This window comes from Nomascus leucogenys, chromosome 22a (assembly GCF_006542625.1).
Source record: "Nomascus leucogenys isolate Asia chromosome 22a, Asia_NLE_v1, whole genome shotgun sequence".
In the NCBI taxonomy this organism is placed as follows: domain Eukaryota; kingdom Metazoa; phylum Chordata; class Mammalia; order Primates; family Hylobatidae; genus Nomascus; species Nomascus leucogenys.
The window spans coordinates 29,778,689-29,796,857 of record NC_044402.1 but is presented as its reverse complement, the minus strand read 5'-3'; the positions used below and the strand labels follow the sequence as shown (position 1 = coordinate 29,796,857).

Below are 18,169 nucleotides of genomic sequence, written 5' to 3'. Positions count from 1 at the left end.
ACTCAATACGTATTTTTTGAATAAATAAGTAAATGAACCCTCTGCTGCCTTAGCCAGAAGTCATCTTTCTATTCTTTGTGCTCCTTCAGTCCTTCATTACTTTTTATAACAGATCTATTATAATTATTTTGCATCTTTTATTTCCTGTTTTGCACTTAACTACATGATGCAGTTCTTTCTAACTCATCACCTAGCGCAAGGCCTTTTCCTTGGCAGTCATAACATACTTGCTAAATTGAAAATAATTTCTTTTTTACATTTTGTAGGTTTTTATATTTTCTTTAAAAACAGTTGATGGCTGGGTGCAGTGGCTCACTTCTATAATCCCAGCACTTTCGGAGGCCAAGGTGGGTGGATCGCTTGAGCTCGGGCGTTCTAGGCCAGCCTGGGGAACATGGCAAAACCCCAACTCCACAAAAAAGACAAAAATTAGCCAGGTGCGGTGGCGCGTGCTTGTAGTCCCAGCTACTCTGGAGGCTGAGGTGGGAGGATCGATTGACCCCAAGAGGTCAAAGCTGCAGTGCGCCATAACTGCACCACTGCACTCCAACCTTGGCTACAAAGTAAGACCCTGTGTCAGAATTTTTTCATTGATAGGACCATACCTGCCCTTCATAATTAAGCAGTTGACATTAATCAGATGCTTACTTTGTACTAGGCACTGTGCCAAGGACTTTATATGCATTATCTCTTTAACCCTAATGAGGTGTAGGTACTTACTTTTTGCCAATTAAAATGAAGAAGTAGAAGCTGGTAGGATAAGTGACTCTGCTAATGTCACACCGATGGCAAGTTACTGTGCTAAGACTCAAACTCAGCTCTATCTGACTCTATGCTCTTTACCTCAGTGTTTTTCTGCCTCTTTTGGTGTGAATAAGGACTCAAACTTCTCATTAGACGAAAGTGACTGAACTTCACCCTGTGAGCATGTTGTTCCATGATGTTGCTACAGAGTTGTAGCCAAGCCTATACTTGTGCTTGCTCAGAGAAACGAGGAGTTGAACTTTCTGTTTTCTTGATTTGAAATGCTTCTCCAGTTCTTGAAGCAGCTTGCAAAACATGTGGCTCTGTTGAGAATTACCAGTTATTTGTTGGGCAAACTCCTCATCGGATTATTTTGTGGTGTAGTCGACTGATTCTTCGAGCAGGCAAAACTCAGCCTTGTGAATCACTAGAGATGCAATAAGAATAGATCTACTTATGATGGCAGCAGCAACTCCCCTGTCAACACACAAAATCTACACGTATAAATTGGAACCCTACAAAGGGATTTGGCCATTTTGTCAGGTTTCCCAGGAATGTCTCTGGCAAATGTTGATCTGGAACTCTGTCTGGATTTTGGAACACTAAATGTCTATATATATACGTATATTATAAAAATGATGGAGCTCAACAGAAAGAGAAGATATGCCAAGAGAATTTAGCACTGAGGTATTGGAACTGCAGAGATTTCCTGCTTTTCCTGACTCCCTTTAATATATAATTAACATTTAACCCTTCTCTCCTGGTGATTGGAGTGTGAATTTCTTGAGGTTTATTTTATCAGCATCCAGGAATTGAAGAAGGAATTGAATTGTGGCTAGTGATTTAATAAATGCACGTGAAGTGCTTTTGGAGGACTATTCAAAATGTAACTGTTTAAGAATAGTTCTTTTCATTTTTCTGATTGAATATATTCTCTAATATTTCTCCATTGGTGAAAATCTTGTAATTGGTGAAGATCTGGCACTTTTGGTTTTCCTCTTCTTTTACCTTGAATGAAACAGATCTTGGTCAACTGATATTTCCTATTCAAGGATTACCTTTCGCTCTAGCAAAACAGATGAAAACAAGTCAGGAGCAACTAGCCACAGCATTTTCCTGTTCCAGATCATTCAGAGCCCCATGGCTGCAGGAGTCAAAGCTATGGCATGTTCAATTGATCCAGTCATATTCTTTTTTTCTTATTTTTAAAAATTTTTATATAGAGATGAGGTCTCACTATGTTGCCCCAGACTGGTCTCGAACTTCTGGGCTCAAGTGATCCTCCTGCCTTGGCCTCCCAAAGTGCTGGATTATAGGTGTGTGCCACCATGCCCAGCTGATCCAGTCAGATTTTGATATATCTATACATATCAGGATATATAAGGAATATAAATATATGTATATTCTTTATATATGAACACCACAGAGAACATTATTTTCAAATGACATTGAGGTAGTTTTGAGGATAATATGAATGCACATTTAGACAAATTTATCCTTTTATCAGTTGAAGTGATTCTTAAACTTTTTGGATTCAGAAATCTCTTGGAGAATCTAATTAAAGCTTTATTCTTCCTCCTGAAAAAATGTACACTCAAACTTATAAATAAATTTGCATTAATTTCAAAGGGTTCAAACACCCTCACCCTCAATCGGGCTGTGTCTTGATGCCCCATGGACTTATGGTCTCTAAGTTAAGATCCCCTGAAAATGTTTAGGTAGTATATAACCATTATTATCAATAATTTGGCCCAAACTCCAAATCTATGAGTATCTTTGTTTTATACATTCTTTATATATTTCAGTGATAGCCCCACATTAGGCTGTAATCTCCATGAAGGGAAGGATTTGGGGGTTATTCATATATCATAGTGTTACATATTTTGGGGGGTACATGTGATGTTTAGATACATGTATACAATGTGTTATGATCAAGTCAGAGTAATTGGGATATCCATTGCTTCAAAGATTTATCTTTTCTTTGTTTTGGGAACATTAACAAGTCTTCCCTTGTGACTATTTTGAGATACACAATAAATTGTTAACTGCAATTTTCCTACTGTACTTTCGAATACTAGAACTTATCCAACGGTATTTTTGTATTCATGAATCAATATCTCTTTTCTTTCCCCTTCCTTTTTCCCTTCTCAGCTCTGGTAACCATCATTCTACTCTCTATCTCCATGAAATCCACTCTTTTAGTTCCCACATATGAGTGAGAACATGCAATTTTTGTGTTTCTGTTCTTCACTTATTACATTTAACATAATGACCTCCAGTTCCATCCGTGTTCTGCAAATGACAGGATTTCATTCTTTTTATGGCCGAGTTATATTCCTCTATGTATATATGTCACATTTTTTTGAATCCATTCATCTGTTGATGGACGCTTAGGTTGATACCCAGCAGTGGGATTGCTAGAGCATATGGTTGTTGTATTTTTAGCTTTTTGAAGAACCTCCATACTGTTTTCCATAATGACTGTGCTACTTGACTGTTTTTTGTCATTGTTTTATCCTCAATGCTCAAAGGAATGCCAAGCCCAGAGTAGGTGCCTGATAAATATTAGTTTGAATTAGTGAAATAATCTTAGGAAACACCATTCCTAGACCTCCTCAGACAAGAATTATCAAAAATTTTTCTGGACCCGCTATAATGAGGAAACTGAGCTATGGCAAGATTATAAACTGCATTGGGAATGCTATGCTACCAGTTACTCCCGTGTTAAGCTCTTATTAACTAAATCATCTTTTCTGTCTCTCTCTCTCTCTCTGTTTTTCTTTTTGAGACAGGATCTTGCTCTGTTACCCAGGCTAGAGTGCCACCCAGGCTGGAGTACAGTGGTGTGATTATGGCTCACTGCAGCCTTGAATTCCCAGGCTCAAGTGATCCTCCTGCCTCAGCCTCCCAAGTAGCTAGGACTACAGGCATGCACCACCATGCCTAATTTTTTAAATTATATTTTGTGGAGATGGGGTCTCCTATGTTGCCCAGGTTGGTCTTGAATTTTTGGCATCAAGTGACCCTCCCGCCTCAGCCCCTCAAAGCACTGGGATTACACACATGAGCCACTGTGCCTGACCCTAAATCTTTAATGCTTAATTTTCTTCTCCATTTCGATAAATAAGATGCATGAAATTTGCAGACATCCTTAGTGAACCTGAGATTAGTTTGAGTCCGTTGCAAATGGTTTCTTAGGCCTTTGCAGTTTCGGTGCCATGAAGAAACAAATATACACATTGTGTGCACAAGGCACAACATCTGTATGTCAAAGCTGTTATTTCGTCCATTTAAGATCAAGCAAAAGTCATCTCTAAAATTATTCAGGGCACAGCAAGAGTAACACATCTCTCAATTCTAGTCACTGATCATTTTATTTCCCTGAATTCTAAAGCAGTCCCTCCCTTGTGGCCCATGCAAAAAGAGGTAATTTGGGATTCCTAATTTCCTTGATAGCCTTGCAGAGACATTAACCACTTTTCTACTCAACTGGTGAAACTAGCTGCTAACTGGAGGTGGGGGTGGGAGGGAGAAATAGAGGGGGTGGGGAAAGAGAGAGAAAGAGAGAGAGTGTGTGTGTGTGTGTGTGTATGTGTGTGTTTGGGAGTAGAAGGGTCTTCAACCAAGGTTCTCATATAGCATGGCTCTGTCAGAACCCATGAGCAAACTTACTGTTGTCTGCTAGATCAAGGACAGAATCATTAGTCTGACATTCAGGGGCCTCCCCAAGCTGTTTATCTGTCTGTCCCTATCTTCTATCACTTGAAGCTTTTGCTGAATTAGACTACTTTCTGTTTCTCAGATGTTCTCCCTGCTTGTCTGACGATTTTTCTTTCCTCCTACCTATTATTTTAGGCCCAGCTCAGATGCCATTTTTTAATTTCTTTAGCTGTTCTTTTATGGCACTTACTGCATTCTGGAGGTCTTAAATACTGCTTTTTGTCTAACAATCTTGTCTGACCTAGTAATTATAAATTCCAACATGGCTTGAGGGCAGGGAAGGGCCACATTTTTATGTGCACATGCGTTAGCGCTTTCCTCAAGGCTTTGCCTGCGATAGGCAATACAGCACTTACTATCTTTGAGGTTTAGACTTCTCTTAAGCATTCAGAACTGCAGCATTTTTGAGAGCATGCAGCATTGACATAGCTAGGCTTGTCTTCAAACCCTCTTCATATACCAAAAGGTTATGTATCTGGGTGGATGGTGGGTATATTCTAAGAATCAACAGAGAAGCTCCATCATATTTTAATTATAGTGCTGGCAGCAGCACTTTTAACAAACAGCAGTAACAAGCAGTAACACTTGGGCGGGCCAGCCACCGGAAACTGGCCTCTTTCTCTGGGTTTCTCCTACCCCCTTTTCAATCCATCACCTGTATTTATTCCTGCTATAATTTAAACACCTGTCTAGATGGTATGCATGCAATGTGTCCCTACCCCACACATTCAGATATTTGCTCACCTGCCTTATTTGGAAGATTGGCTCTAAAATAAACAGTGATTTGGTACTAAAGGAAAAACGCACTGAGGTCACCGTGGCAATGGACATGAGGCAGGGAATGGGAGTGGAACATCTGGATAAGCTGCTCCAGGAGAGTGGGAGCGGAGGAAGAGGAAAAGCAGGAGGGGGAGGAGGAGGAGGAGGAGGAGAGCAAGGGGTGAAACATCTGCCAAGCAGGCCCCAAAGCTTAGGTGGAGGTAGGATCTTGTGACCAGATTTCCCACAGGCAGTTACTCACTTAGCAGCAGCCAGCTAGAGGGAGGCAGGGGCAGAGACATATGGAACAAGTTGATTGTTTTTAGGCTTAAATTTCTTGTTTTTTGTTTTTTTGTTTTTACCACTATTTCCCAGGGCAGCATAGCAAGTAATCTTGGAATTTTCTGAAGTTTGTCCTAAGCTGTTTTGTCCACTTTTGCATTCTTGGCGTATTTAATGATTACTCATTTTAATGTTTGAGCATCTGAACAACATTGAGAAATAGTAAAACCTTAAAGTTGCTAATGAAACTATTTTCCCTCCTCATTCCCCTTTGTTGTTTTGTAACTCGTCTTCACCCCATCAAAGGCATTTCTGCTGTTTTTTGGAAAATCCCCTGCCCCTGAGCTTTGTGGGGGAGAGGAAGCATTGAATGGCTCCTTTTGCCTGTTCTCTCCTTTCCTTAGCTACCATTCCTGGTAACAAGTGCTTCTCAAACTCTGCAATGCAAGTAAGTTTCCCGTGGATCTTGAAAATGCAAATTTTGGTTCAGTGCAGCTGGGGCTGGGGCTGGGGCTGGGGCTGGGCCAAGATTCTGCATTTTTAATATGCTCCCAGTAATGCAGGTGCTCTTGGTCCAGAGACCGAATTCTAAGTCGCAAGGCTCAGTGGTACAAGGCAGTGAGATAACACGGTGATTAAAACAACAAGATTGGGAGAATTTTCATCAGGCAGACCAGGAATTGAATCCAGGGGCTGACACATAATTTGTTCTTGAGCAAATTATTTTATCTCTCAACCTCAGTTTCCCCATCTGTCTGTCTTGAAGACTAAATAAGTTAATATACATAAAATATGCTTAGCACATTGCCTGGAACAAGCTGTGTGTGTGTGTGTGTGTGTGTGTGTGTGTGTGTGTGTGTGTGTGTTTGAGACAGGGTCTTGCTCTATTATCCAGGCTGGAGTGCAGTGGTGATCTCAGCTCACTGCAGTCTCGACCTCCTGCGCTCAAGCAGTCCTTCCCACCTCAGCCTCCCTAGTAGCTGGGACTAGAAGCATGCACCACCACACTCAGCTAATTTTCATATTTTTAGTGGAGACAGGGTTTCACCATGTTGCCCAGACTGGTCTCGAACTCCTGGGCTCCAACGATCCACACGCTTTGGCCTCCCAAAGTGCTGGTATTACAGATGTGAGCCACTGTGCCTGGCCCAAACTGTTTATTGAATTTAGCCGTCATTAGTATTAATATAGTTTTGTTGTTATTATTACTGTTACTGTAGTGGATCTAAAAAGTAGCATATTAAAATTGATTATAGTAGAACATTTTAAAGGTCCAAACACAGACTTATAAGCTTCTTACGTGTATATACTTGTGTTTTTCATGTAAAGATGTTGATTACCATTACCAATAGGGCATGTTCTTTGAGTCATGGTTTCAATTAAAACAAACAAACCAACCAACAAAAAAACGCAATAGGTTTTAAACTATCTCCTCTCTGTTTTCTAGGCCCCTTTGTGACCAATAACATGAATTCGTACGTTGGCAAGCCTAGATTTAATAGCATAGACACTAGTTATTAGCCCAGAGAAGCCAACTGGCCCAATGGCTATGACCTCCACTTTAATATCCTAATATAGGTTGAGTGTCCCTAATTTAAAAATCCAAAATCCAAACTGCTCCAAAATTTGAAATTTTTTGAGCCATCTACATGATATTTCAGGTTTTCAGATTTGGGATGCTCAATTGGTATAATGCAAATATTCCAAAATACAAAAAATCTGAAATGCAAAGCACTTGGTCCCAAGTATTTCTGTTAAGGGACAGTTAACCTGTACTGCTAACAAAAATGGTGAGCCAGTGATTGATTTTGTGAGTGGTGCTGTCTCTTCATGTACTGTAAGCCTGTTCTTTTAAAAAATTATTTAGCAATGAAATGTTGATCATCGTTGTATATCAGGCACCTATAAGTGCTCTTTATCACTTTCTCTTCATCTGATCAAAGCTGGTTTTGTTATGTTATTTGGAGAAATGTAAATAGATAGAGAAGTGGATGTAGCCTGGTGACGTCTATGATCATCATCTTTCTGTCCTGTTAGGGAAGAAACCTCCAAGTATGAACTCTAATTGGCTTGTAGAGTTTATTAAGGTCTCATCCGATACTGGGAGATTTTCCCTGCCCTTAGATCTTCTCTAGGCAGGACAAGGTAGCTCTAAAGCCAGAATTGATGCTTAGATTCATTTTTGTTCAGTGACTCCTTCTGCCCATTCTGGAAAAAAGTGGGAAGCTGAAAAGAAAGACCAGATGTTTTCTTACTTAATTTAATCTAGAGATAATTTGCTTGGTGCAAACTTTAGTCAGGTGTAAATCTGTATACATAACATTTAGCCAGATCTGATTGAGAGTCTAGAGCTGTGCTGTGCAGTAAGGTAACCACTAGCTACATCTGGCTTTTAAATTTTAAATTATATAAAGTTTAAAATCCAGTTCCTCAGTCATACCAGGCATATTTCACATGCATAGTAGTCACATGTGGCTAGGGGTTATTGTATTGAACAGTGCACATTACAGAACATTTCCATTATCACAGATCATTCTAGAAGATAGAAAATGATTTATTTCACTTGTTTTTCTGATAGATCAGTGATGGCTACTTGGAGAAATGTGTAAAGAAGATTCTGAGACCATCTCCAAGTCAGCCCCGAGTTGCTTGATTATGGGTTAGCAATATGAGCCCTAGGAAGAGACTGCTGGGTGAGGGATGGGGATGTTAGCTGTGGCATATGTGCTAAGAGTCTTCTAGACAAAAAATCCACAAGTCTAAGAATAGAATATTTAATCTAGAGGGGCAGGTTATTATCATTTGGTAGGAACAGATTTTTTGTTTTCTTTTAGCAGGAATCTTTTAGAGAGAAAGGTGAGAAGCTTTTAAAGTTATCTCATTCCTTGTATAGTCTCTCATTTAAGTAGCAGTCACTTTGCTGTTTCTCAAATTAACAATGATACTTTGCTTTTGCATAAAATGAAATCACAGTGGCTGCCACTTCTTGGTTTATCCATCACACATCAGGAATGGTTGTTATGTGAATAAACATAACCCTTCAATAATCCAAAAGTAATTTCATGATCAAGTCACTTTTTACCTGCCAAGAAACAAAACTGGCTGAGGATGTTTTTTCTTTGTTTTACTTCTTTAATATCTTCTGATGAAAGATAACAAGTGGGAAGTAAAATCAAAGGGAAAGAAGGAAAAGCTAGTATAGTTTTGTCAATCTCTGTATAATCACTATTTTAAGAATTTGAGGTCTGTATCTGATGATATTTTAAAAATCTCTAATAATTAAGGGTAACTAGGGTTGTTTTCCTACTAGTTTCCAAACTAGAAAAGATTTTTAAAACTAGAGTACCAGTTCTGCAACTTTTATGTGACTTCGAGCAAATTATCATAACCTCTCTGAGCCTTTCTCCACTTGTGAAATGGTGTGGAACAGTATCTACCTCTGTGAATAATGGGTAAGGACTAAGTGAAATATAAAACCCAGAGTGCCTGACACCACTACTGTAAGGACTCATTAAACCATATTATTTGGGAAAAGTAGACCACATGTGCTGGAAGGCGAGCACTCTCTGTTCTGTCTTGGCCCTGCCACTTACAGGTGTGTGACTATTGTCTAGTTTTTTACCCTCTTTTGACTTTGGCTTCCCCTTTTGTAAAATGGGTAACAGTAGGACCTGTTACAAAGGGATTGCTCAGGGTTAAATGAGATAATGCACATCAAGATCATGCAAGCATCCAGCACTTTGGGAGGCCAAGGCAGGTAGACCACTTGAGGTCAGGGGTTACCAGCCTGGCCAACATGGTGAAATCCTGTCTCTACTAAAAATACAAAAATTAGCCTGGTGGCAGATGCCTGTAATTCCAGCTACTTGGGAGGCTGAGGCAGGAGAAGCACTTGAACTCAGGAGGTAGATGTTGCAGTGAGCCAAGATTACGCCACTGCACTCCAACCTGGGTGACAGAGTGAGACTCTGTCTCAAAAAAAAAAAAAAACAAAAAAAAAAACCATAATGCAAGGTCATTGCACATAGTGAGTGTTCTATAAGTGTTAACTGTTAAGATGCATATGATGATGTTTACATTAGGGGCAGTCTTGCCAAAGGATAGGTTTACTAAATCTTTTATCTCCTCTCCTTTCCATTCACGAATCTCCAGACGATACCATTTATACTAAACATGGTAAAGTGTGCACATTGTTTATTTATTGATATTCCCCTATAAATTATTAAGCCTCCTTTATTAAGTTCTTGGCACAACTAAAGCAGTAATTGGAGAAGCTGTTAGTTATCATAAAGACCTTTCTCACTGTAGTTTTTCCGTAAGTTTCAAGATCATGTCTAATATAAAAGGTCTGATGGTCAAATCAGGGCAGGAAAGCAGAGGAGTCAGTGCGGGGCAGGAGTGAGTTCAGGAGTACAAGGAGTCTGGTTCGTTGTCTGAAGGCCTGACCTACATTGCCCCTAGGATATAGGAAGAAGGACAAGGCATTTCAGAGAAACTAGTGGCCAGAGAAGTTACTACCATAATTTGCTACTATATCTTCCCTGTCTTTTTTTTTTTTGAGACAAGAGTCTCGCTCTGTCGCCAGGCTGGAGTGCAGTGGCGCTATCTCGGCTCACTGCAGCCTCTGACTCCTGGGTTCAAGCAATTCTCCTGCCTCAGCCTCCTGAGTAGCTTGGACTACAGGTGCACACCACCACGCCCAGCTAATTTTTGTATTTTTAGTAGAGATGGGATTTCACCATGTTGGCCAGGATGGTCTCGATGTCTTGACCTCGTGATCCACCTGCCTTGGCCTCCCAAATTGCTGGGATTACAGGTGTGAGCCACCATGCCCAGCTTCTTCCCTGCCTTTTAGTTAGCATATGCCCTTCTTCTCCCCCTTGTAGAAGCAGTAGGGGACAGAAATGATAAGCAATGTATGGCCGGTGAGGCTTTCTTCCAAAGACTGGTCCACATTGGAGGGTGCAGCCTCCACAGACACTGGGAATTACTCCTGACCTGTGGAAAACAACTTTCTTTCCAAGAAAATTATTTTTAGTCCTTTGGTGTAAAGACACAGTTCTGAGCTGTTTTCACTTATTGAATTCTATAACTAGGAATGAAACACTATACTCTTGCTAAAAATGACCTTTTTTCTTTCAGAATTTTTAGGAAAAAAAATCATAATTCTCTCATTTATAGTTTCAAAATTATTAGGCCCTTAGAACATTTTATAGCAAAACATTTGCCTTGGAATTTATATCTCCAGTCTGATGACTTTCACTACTGTTCTCTAGTGTCTCATGCTCAAAATCCTACATTCAGCTTTGCGTCTTCTCTCTCTTCAACAGTCCCGGTGCATCTTACTTTGAAATGCTTCTCACAACCATTCTTTCTTTTCTTTTCTTTTCTTTTTTTTTTTTTTTGAGACGGAGTCTCACTCTGTCGCCCAGGCTGGAGTGCAGTAGCAAGATCTCAGCTCACTGTAAGCTCCACCTCCTGGGTTCACGCCATTCTCCTGCCTCAGCCTCCCGAGTAGCCGGGACTACAGGTGCCCGCCACCATGCCCAGCTAATCTTTTTGTATTTTTAGTAGAGATGGGGTTTCACAGTGTTAGCCAGGATGGTCTCGATCTCCTGACCTTGTGATCCACCTGCCTCAGCCTCCCAAAGTGCTGGGATTATAGGTGTGAGCCACTGTACCTGGCCCCATTCTTTCTTTTCTGATTCCACTACCACTGCCCAGGTTTTAAATACATCTGTATTTGCCATAACAACTTTAAAATAATTTTTTATTATAAAATGTAATACATGCTTAGTTTAGAAAATTTGGAGAATATAGATAAGGAAGAAAATAAGTTGTAATTCAGAAATAAATGCTACTTATAGTCTGGATTTTTATTTCTAGTCTTCAGGAATGTCTGTTCACTTGTGTTTGTGTGTGTATGTGTTTAAAGAAATTTGGATCTACTCTATACAGTTTCATATTGTGATTTTTGCTACCACGATTTTTTTTACTTGAGATATTAGCATGTTCCTATATCATTATTTTTCTTTTCTTTTCTTTTCTTTTCTTTTCTTTTCTTTTCTTTTCTTTTCTTTTTGAGATGGAGTCTCGCTCTGTCACCCAGGCTCGAGTGCAGTGGCGTGATCTCTTCTCACTGCAACCTCTGCCTCCCAGATTCAAGCAATTCTCTTGCCTCAGCCTCCCGAGTAGCTGGGACTACAGGTGCCTGTGACCATGCCTAATTTTTTTTTTTTTTTGTATTTTTAGTAGACACGTGATTTCACCATGTTAGCCAGGCTGGTCTCGATCTCCTAACCTTGTGATCCACCCGCCTCGGCCTCCCAAAGTGTTGGAGTTACAGGCGTGAGCCACCGCACCCGGCCTATTTTTCAAAAAATGTTAATGCATACGTAATATTGTCTTACTTAGGGCAAAATTTGTTTAACAATATTGTTAGCCATTTAGATCTCCTTTTTCAGTATTAAAAACAATGCTTGATTTTCAGTATTCACAGTATAGTGTAGTGAGTAAGAAAATGGGCTTTGGCAGTTGAAAAACTATGGTTTGAATTCTTGTTCTGCCATTTATTTCTAGGCCTCAATGCAATCATAGGCCTCAGTTTCCTTCTTGTAAAATGAGTATTATTATGGTACTTACCAACAGACTTGTGGCAATTTAAATGAGATGTATGCGACGTACTCATTTACACATAGCTTGGCACCTAGTGAATTCTAATAAATATTGACTGCTATCATGATAGCCACCTGTCATTAATCATCTGCAGTTGTTTTGTTGTATAGTTCCCAGAAGCTAGATTGTAGTATCAAAGTGTACAAATATTGTAATATATTTTAATAAGGTATTGCCAGTTGATTTCTAGGAAGATTCTACCAATTTATAGTCACACAAGTAGTATAAGTACCTAATTTCACCCTTTGCCATTATTGGATACTATCTTTTTAAATATTGTATACCAAAGTGATATGCAAAAATGGTGTCTTGTAACTTGCATTTCTTTGTAATTTGCATGTCTTTCTTATAATTTACATTTACCAGTAGAAATGATGACTAGTTTTACATGTTTAATTGGCTAATTGTATTTCTCCTTTGTACATTATTTATTGAAGTCCATGACTATTTTTCTCTTAACCGTCTTTTTTCTTTCTAAATCAGTGGGTTCTTTGTGCATTGTAATAATTAATGTTATTTATAACTAAAATTTACTGAACATTTAGAACATTCAGATGAGGAAATAAGGGCAGAAAGACTAGTTCACCTGGTTTCTTTGAACATTGTCTACTCAGTAGATTCTTGCTGTTTTTGTTATTCATCTTTGTTTCTCATAGCACCCGGCACAGTCCAGTGCCCTGCACTTAGTAGGAGCAAAATAAATGCTTGTTAACTTACACTGACACTGACCACTCTCACTTCTGCTCTTTGTGCACAGGAACCATTCCTTCCTGGGTGCCTTTGTCACAGCCACAGCTTCAGCTCAGAGGGGTCAGCATCTGTTGGCCTTGACTTGATTTTGCCTATATGTTGTTAATGATGCTTTTTAAAAACTCTGTAAAGTCGGGTTATTTCCCTCGCTTTATTTCTAGGTAACAAACCTGAATTTGGCAACTGGCATCATAAACAGAAGCAGTGCTTCAACTCCCCCAACCCTCCGACCCATCATCAGTCCTAGTGGCCCGACATGGTCGATACAGTCAGACCCCCAAGCTCCCGAGAATCACTCCAGCCCTCCTGGAAGCAGGTATGTGAAGGGCCCTGCAACTAGCATTTGGGTTACACAGGGATGGCCTGTGTCCCAAGCAAGCCATTCCCACCTTGAGTTCTGTATGGAGATAGCACTAAGGCATATGCCCTTTCTCCACCTGCCTCGATCCTCTGGCACCTGACTAAGAGAGCCTCATTTTATTTGTAAGACAGTTTTCAGGCATATCAAATGAAAAGGACATTTCTGAGATAGCTAAGAAAATCACCTTAGGGTAAAAGAGCAAGAATTTACACTATGTTTAATCCTTGCTTATAGTCATCATTTTTATGTGCCAACTTTTTGCACTTTGTCCTTGTCTGTTAGTTTTTTTTTTAATACCTTGTGTTGTTTATAGTTTTTTTTATACTACATTGTGTTTCAGTAACTTTAGACTCTGTTCTTTTGAAGGACATATTTGTTTTTTTATTTTTTTATCTAGTTTCATATAACTGAACTCAAACAACTTTGCTGAACAATGCTCATTTGGGAAGTGGGAAGGAAATTTCCTTTATGTAGTTGAAAGATGTGGCTAAAGATAAAATCCAAGTAGCTTCTGGCGATAATGTAAGCAGCTTGCGAATTAAAAAAGAAACCACTGTATTGAGTTCTGGTCTTGCTGTGTGTTTTAATTACTCCTGTATTAAAAAAAAAAAGAAATGGATTCCCAGCACATCTTGCTTTAGTGCCTATTAAATATGGATTAAATTGCATCAGTCCCTGAGTTGAATGAGCTAGAGAGAAATGTGACTGTTACAATGAAGTATTTTGACCAGCTGAGATATTGTTCCCTCCAACCAAAGAAGTTCTACCACAGGTGCCCGACCAAGCCCTCACACCCCATGCCAGTACTTCCAGCCTCTGCCTTTTAGTATGCTGCTTTGCCCTGAGATTCAGAGAGGGTACTGAAGACTTGGACATGGAGGAAATACCTTGTTGTTGGGAAAGTATCTATTGGTGTTAGAATTATTACTTAAGGAACTAATTTGGGAAGCAGAAGCTCTGCCCAGGAAGCAGCATAGATATAAGCACATTACATCATCCTGTGGTACGGTGTCTTTCATACCAGTGATCATTGTGGTTGGGGCGAAAAGAATCAACTGAGAATTATAAAGAACCGAAGACCAAGAGGCAGGACTTTTAGGCAGAGCATCCTCCACACAGTTCTCTCCCCAGGAGAAGTCTGCTGTAAAACGTCAGTCGTAAACAAGAAATTCTGTTTATACCATAGAGCTTTATTTTTCATAAAAAAATTTCCAGATATTCCATTTCCATTTTAAATTCAGAGCCTTGTTTTTATGGAAGACATTTTCACTGCAATTTTGGATATAAAAATTACAATGACAAGGCTACAGGCATTGCTCCTACTGTAAACAAAATGTTAAAACCACACATTTTGGAGAAATTGAGTTTTAGCACTTTTTATACTTGTAGATAGAATGAGGGAAAACATTTTTAATAACAATTACGGTTGGGTTTAGAGCTTTCTTTTGGTAGCGCCTGTTAGTAGTGAGATGAAAGATGATGAATTTGGTCAAGGATGTGCCAGGACCTAAGGTTCAGTACTGTGAGTGGCCTTCTCCCAGCCAGACTGCCCACAAGGCTGTGGTAATGCTCATGGTACATTACACGATTTACTTCTGACCCATTCCAGCCAAAAAGCAATCCCCACAAAGTCCCCTGGTCTTTTCCTTTTCTTTTTACCCACAGCAGCCCTCTCTTTACCTCCTCTTCAAACACAAGAGCCAGTTTTCAAGTCCCATTTCAGTTCAGGATAGCCCTGGGACATTTTCCTCTACCCCCAGGTGACCTCTGGTTGCCAGCACTGCCTGGAGCCTGAGCTTGAGAGTCCCAGTTCCACGTGGGATTCCCAGAGGCACCCACCCTAAAGGAGCCCTGAGTGAATTCTCAGAGGTCTTTCCAGACTTGGCTGTGATATAGGCCCCAGCCAGACCTGCAGCATACAACCTGCACAGCCCAATGTCCTGGTTTCCATTTTTACCTGGTAAGTCACTGTTTTGTGGATATTTAGTCTCTTGTTGTTCCTCCTTTAGTCGCAAGGATGACTAAGTTTAATAAATACAGGATTTGTAGCTTAGAGATCTGAGTTTTATTACTGGTTTTGACATTAAGTGACCCTAAGCTATTCATTTAATCTTTTTATTGGGTAAGCATACTTACATATAAGTGGCCTGTTTTGAGAGCTTTTAGATTGCCTTTAAAGCACTTTGATCTCCCTGGAAGTAGGTGTTAGATAAATAAAAGTTACTCTCAATAGTTTTTCTACAGTAGCAACAGTGGATTCCAGTTTAGTTCTGATAATTCACTAAACTAGGGGCTTCCCTGTAAACTGTAATAAAATGTAAAGAGAATCCCATTGCTAGCTGTACTGTTCATCTCTGCATGTCAGAGAATTCACTGACTTGGTAGCCACAGGAATGAAAACTGGTGACTCACAAGAACTCTGCAAATAGTGTTATTTTTCATTTCCCTATGGTGTTGCTATTGTTCTCAATTTTATGGATCACACAAGTTTTCATCAAATGACCTTGTTCTCCCGCTGTTTTGAAATCACCCCAAATGTAGCCTCAGGGTGGTCGTCTCCCATTGGGTCAGTGTAAGCTCAGCCCAGCGCCTCAAATCCCTTGGTTCCTTTGGTCTGTCTGGAGTCCTGTTCAGGCTTTGTTGTGGGAGAAGAAGGCAAAGAGCCCACGACTTGCCCAGACAGTCTGAGGCCTGGCCATGTAGCTTGCAGTTCCCTAGACACTCTGGAGTTGGACTTGGCCAGCCATCCCTCTGTTGTTACTTTTCAGAGGTAATAAGTGAGATTAATTGCAGGCCATTCTCCAGAAGAGAAAGTAGTTAGAGCCAAATACAGTCACATGTTTAGAAGCCTGAGGTGTGCCTCCAAGCAAGGCCGACTTAGAATTATACAGTAGGGACTCCAGGATGCAGGTACCAAGTGTTTATGACCTCTCTCTTCCTTAAAGTGATGTTTTCAGTTTCTAGGTGCTGATACCTGGGTGTGTTAGCTTTTCTTTAGCCAAGGAGAAAGATTAGATTTTTCAGGCTGCCTTTTAATTATCCATTTTTGGGGTACATGGGAAGTCATTAGGAGCTGCAAGTTGATGTGCGGAGCCATCTCATCATTACTGCCAGCCTTCCATGGAATTGGACTACATCAGGGAGGATTTTCTAGGTGTGGAGCACTCAGTGGGTTCTTAGTGCGTTTTTCTTTGTGAGACATGGAAGGGTTACTGTAAAGTCTTGGCTGCTGCTTGGAATGATTTGGGAAGAACAGGGCCTCAGACAGCTTGGCAGGAACCTGAGGCCCTGTTTTTTTCCAGTCCAGCCCTTCCTTGTGGATCGAGCTGTCAGGGAATCCCACGAATGTCTGGCTCCTGCCCCTTTGTATGTTTTTCCAGCATTTGTCATTGAATTATTTTTATCCACCTCTGGCTTTTTCACACATGCATCCTGGGGATTTGTCTGTTCCTCGATATGAAAGATGGGGGAATTTGCAGAAAGAGCACAGCCGTGAGTTTGTTCCTACTTTTTTGTGATAGGACAAGACATTGTGGGCATGGGCTGCTCCACCTGGCCAGCTCCCATTCTCTAGAGAACATCTGTATGAACTTGAAATGCCACCGAGGAATGGGAAATCTTGGGAAATTGGAACCATTTTCGATGTCACCCTGTCCTTCTGCCCTCTTATTCAGCAATAGATTATAAATAGTTTGGTATTCTGTGCATAATTTTAAGGTACACATTTTTCAGAGATTCTGATTCTAGTTAATAATACTTTCCTCTCTTCTTTTAGATTATTCTTAGAAATGTTGCTGGAGATGCAGATCTCTAACTTCTCATCTTTTCATTCTCAGTCAGTCCTCAGAAATACTGAATTTGTTAATTTCCTTTAAAAATATGTCCTATGCATTTTCTATATGTCGAGCATTGTGTTAGTTGCTGGGAAGGAGCAGTAAATAAAACAGAGTAGTTGCGGATCTCAGAATTTACTCTCTAGGGTATATCTTCCACATTCTCAGCACAGTGTTGGGTGCTGGGTAGGGCCTAAAAGACTTTTGAAGACATAATGTTTGATCACTAAGAGGCTACTGTCTGGCAGGGAAAGGGAGCGTATACACATGAAACAATCAGAGCAGTGGCAGGCGGCATATGACAAAGATCTGAATTTTATGGCATAGACAATTAGAAGAAAGGGTGTCAAGAAGGGCATGTAAGGAGTCAGTCCTGTCCCGGATGAACCTTGAGGGTCGTATGCTCAGTGAAGCCAGCCAGTCACAAAAGGACAAATCCTGTATGAGTCCATTCATACGAAACATCTAAAGTAGTCAAAATCATAGAAACAAAGTAGAAAGGAGGTTGCCAAGGGCTGAGGGAAGAGGGGAGGGGGAATTATTGTTTAATGGCTATAGAGTTTCAATTGTGAAAGATGAAAATGTTCTAGAAATCTGTTGCAGAATGATGTGAATGCACTTAACACTCCTGAACTATACATGTAAAAATGGTTAAGATGGTACATTTAAAATTATGTGGTTTTGTTTTTTTGGTTTTTTTCTTTTACACGATAAAACTTCGAAGAGTATGTAAGGATTTAAGAGAGCTCCATAGTTCCACAAAAATTACTTAGTGTTTATCCTCTGCCTCTGTTATAAGGGAATTATTCTGAACATTGTCCTTTAAATACTTCTCTTTCTTGAAAAGCATGTTACCTTTATAGGAAATGGGCCCAGCAGTTTCTATTAGGAAGATGGCATAATACGGTGGGAAGAGAAGGGACTTTAGAGTCAGACAGACCTTGGTTTGCTTTATTAAGTGTGTGACCTTGGGCAAGTTGCTTAGCTTTTCTGGACCATAATTTCCCCATCTTTTTTTAAATGCACATAGTTAAACCCACCTCAT

General features: G+C 40.1%; 1 protein-coding gene across 6 annotated transcripts in view; it reads left to right on the top strand.

The window, feature by feature from the left end:
• The window catches only part of TTLL5 (tubulin tyrosine ligase like 5), a 297,166-nt gene that overhangs the window by 149,421 nt on the left and 129,576 nt on the right, over window positions 1-18,169 (top strand). For all 6 annotated transcript variants that reach the window (XM_003260781.3, XM_030803999.1, XM_030803998.1 and 3 more), the window contains one exon: window positions 13,092-13,246. In XM_003260781.3, coding sequence (XP_003260829.2) covers window positions 13,092-13,246 — 155 coding nt within the window. The remainder of the gene's footprint in view (window positions 1-13,091; window positions 13,247-18,169) is intronic.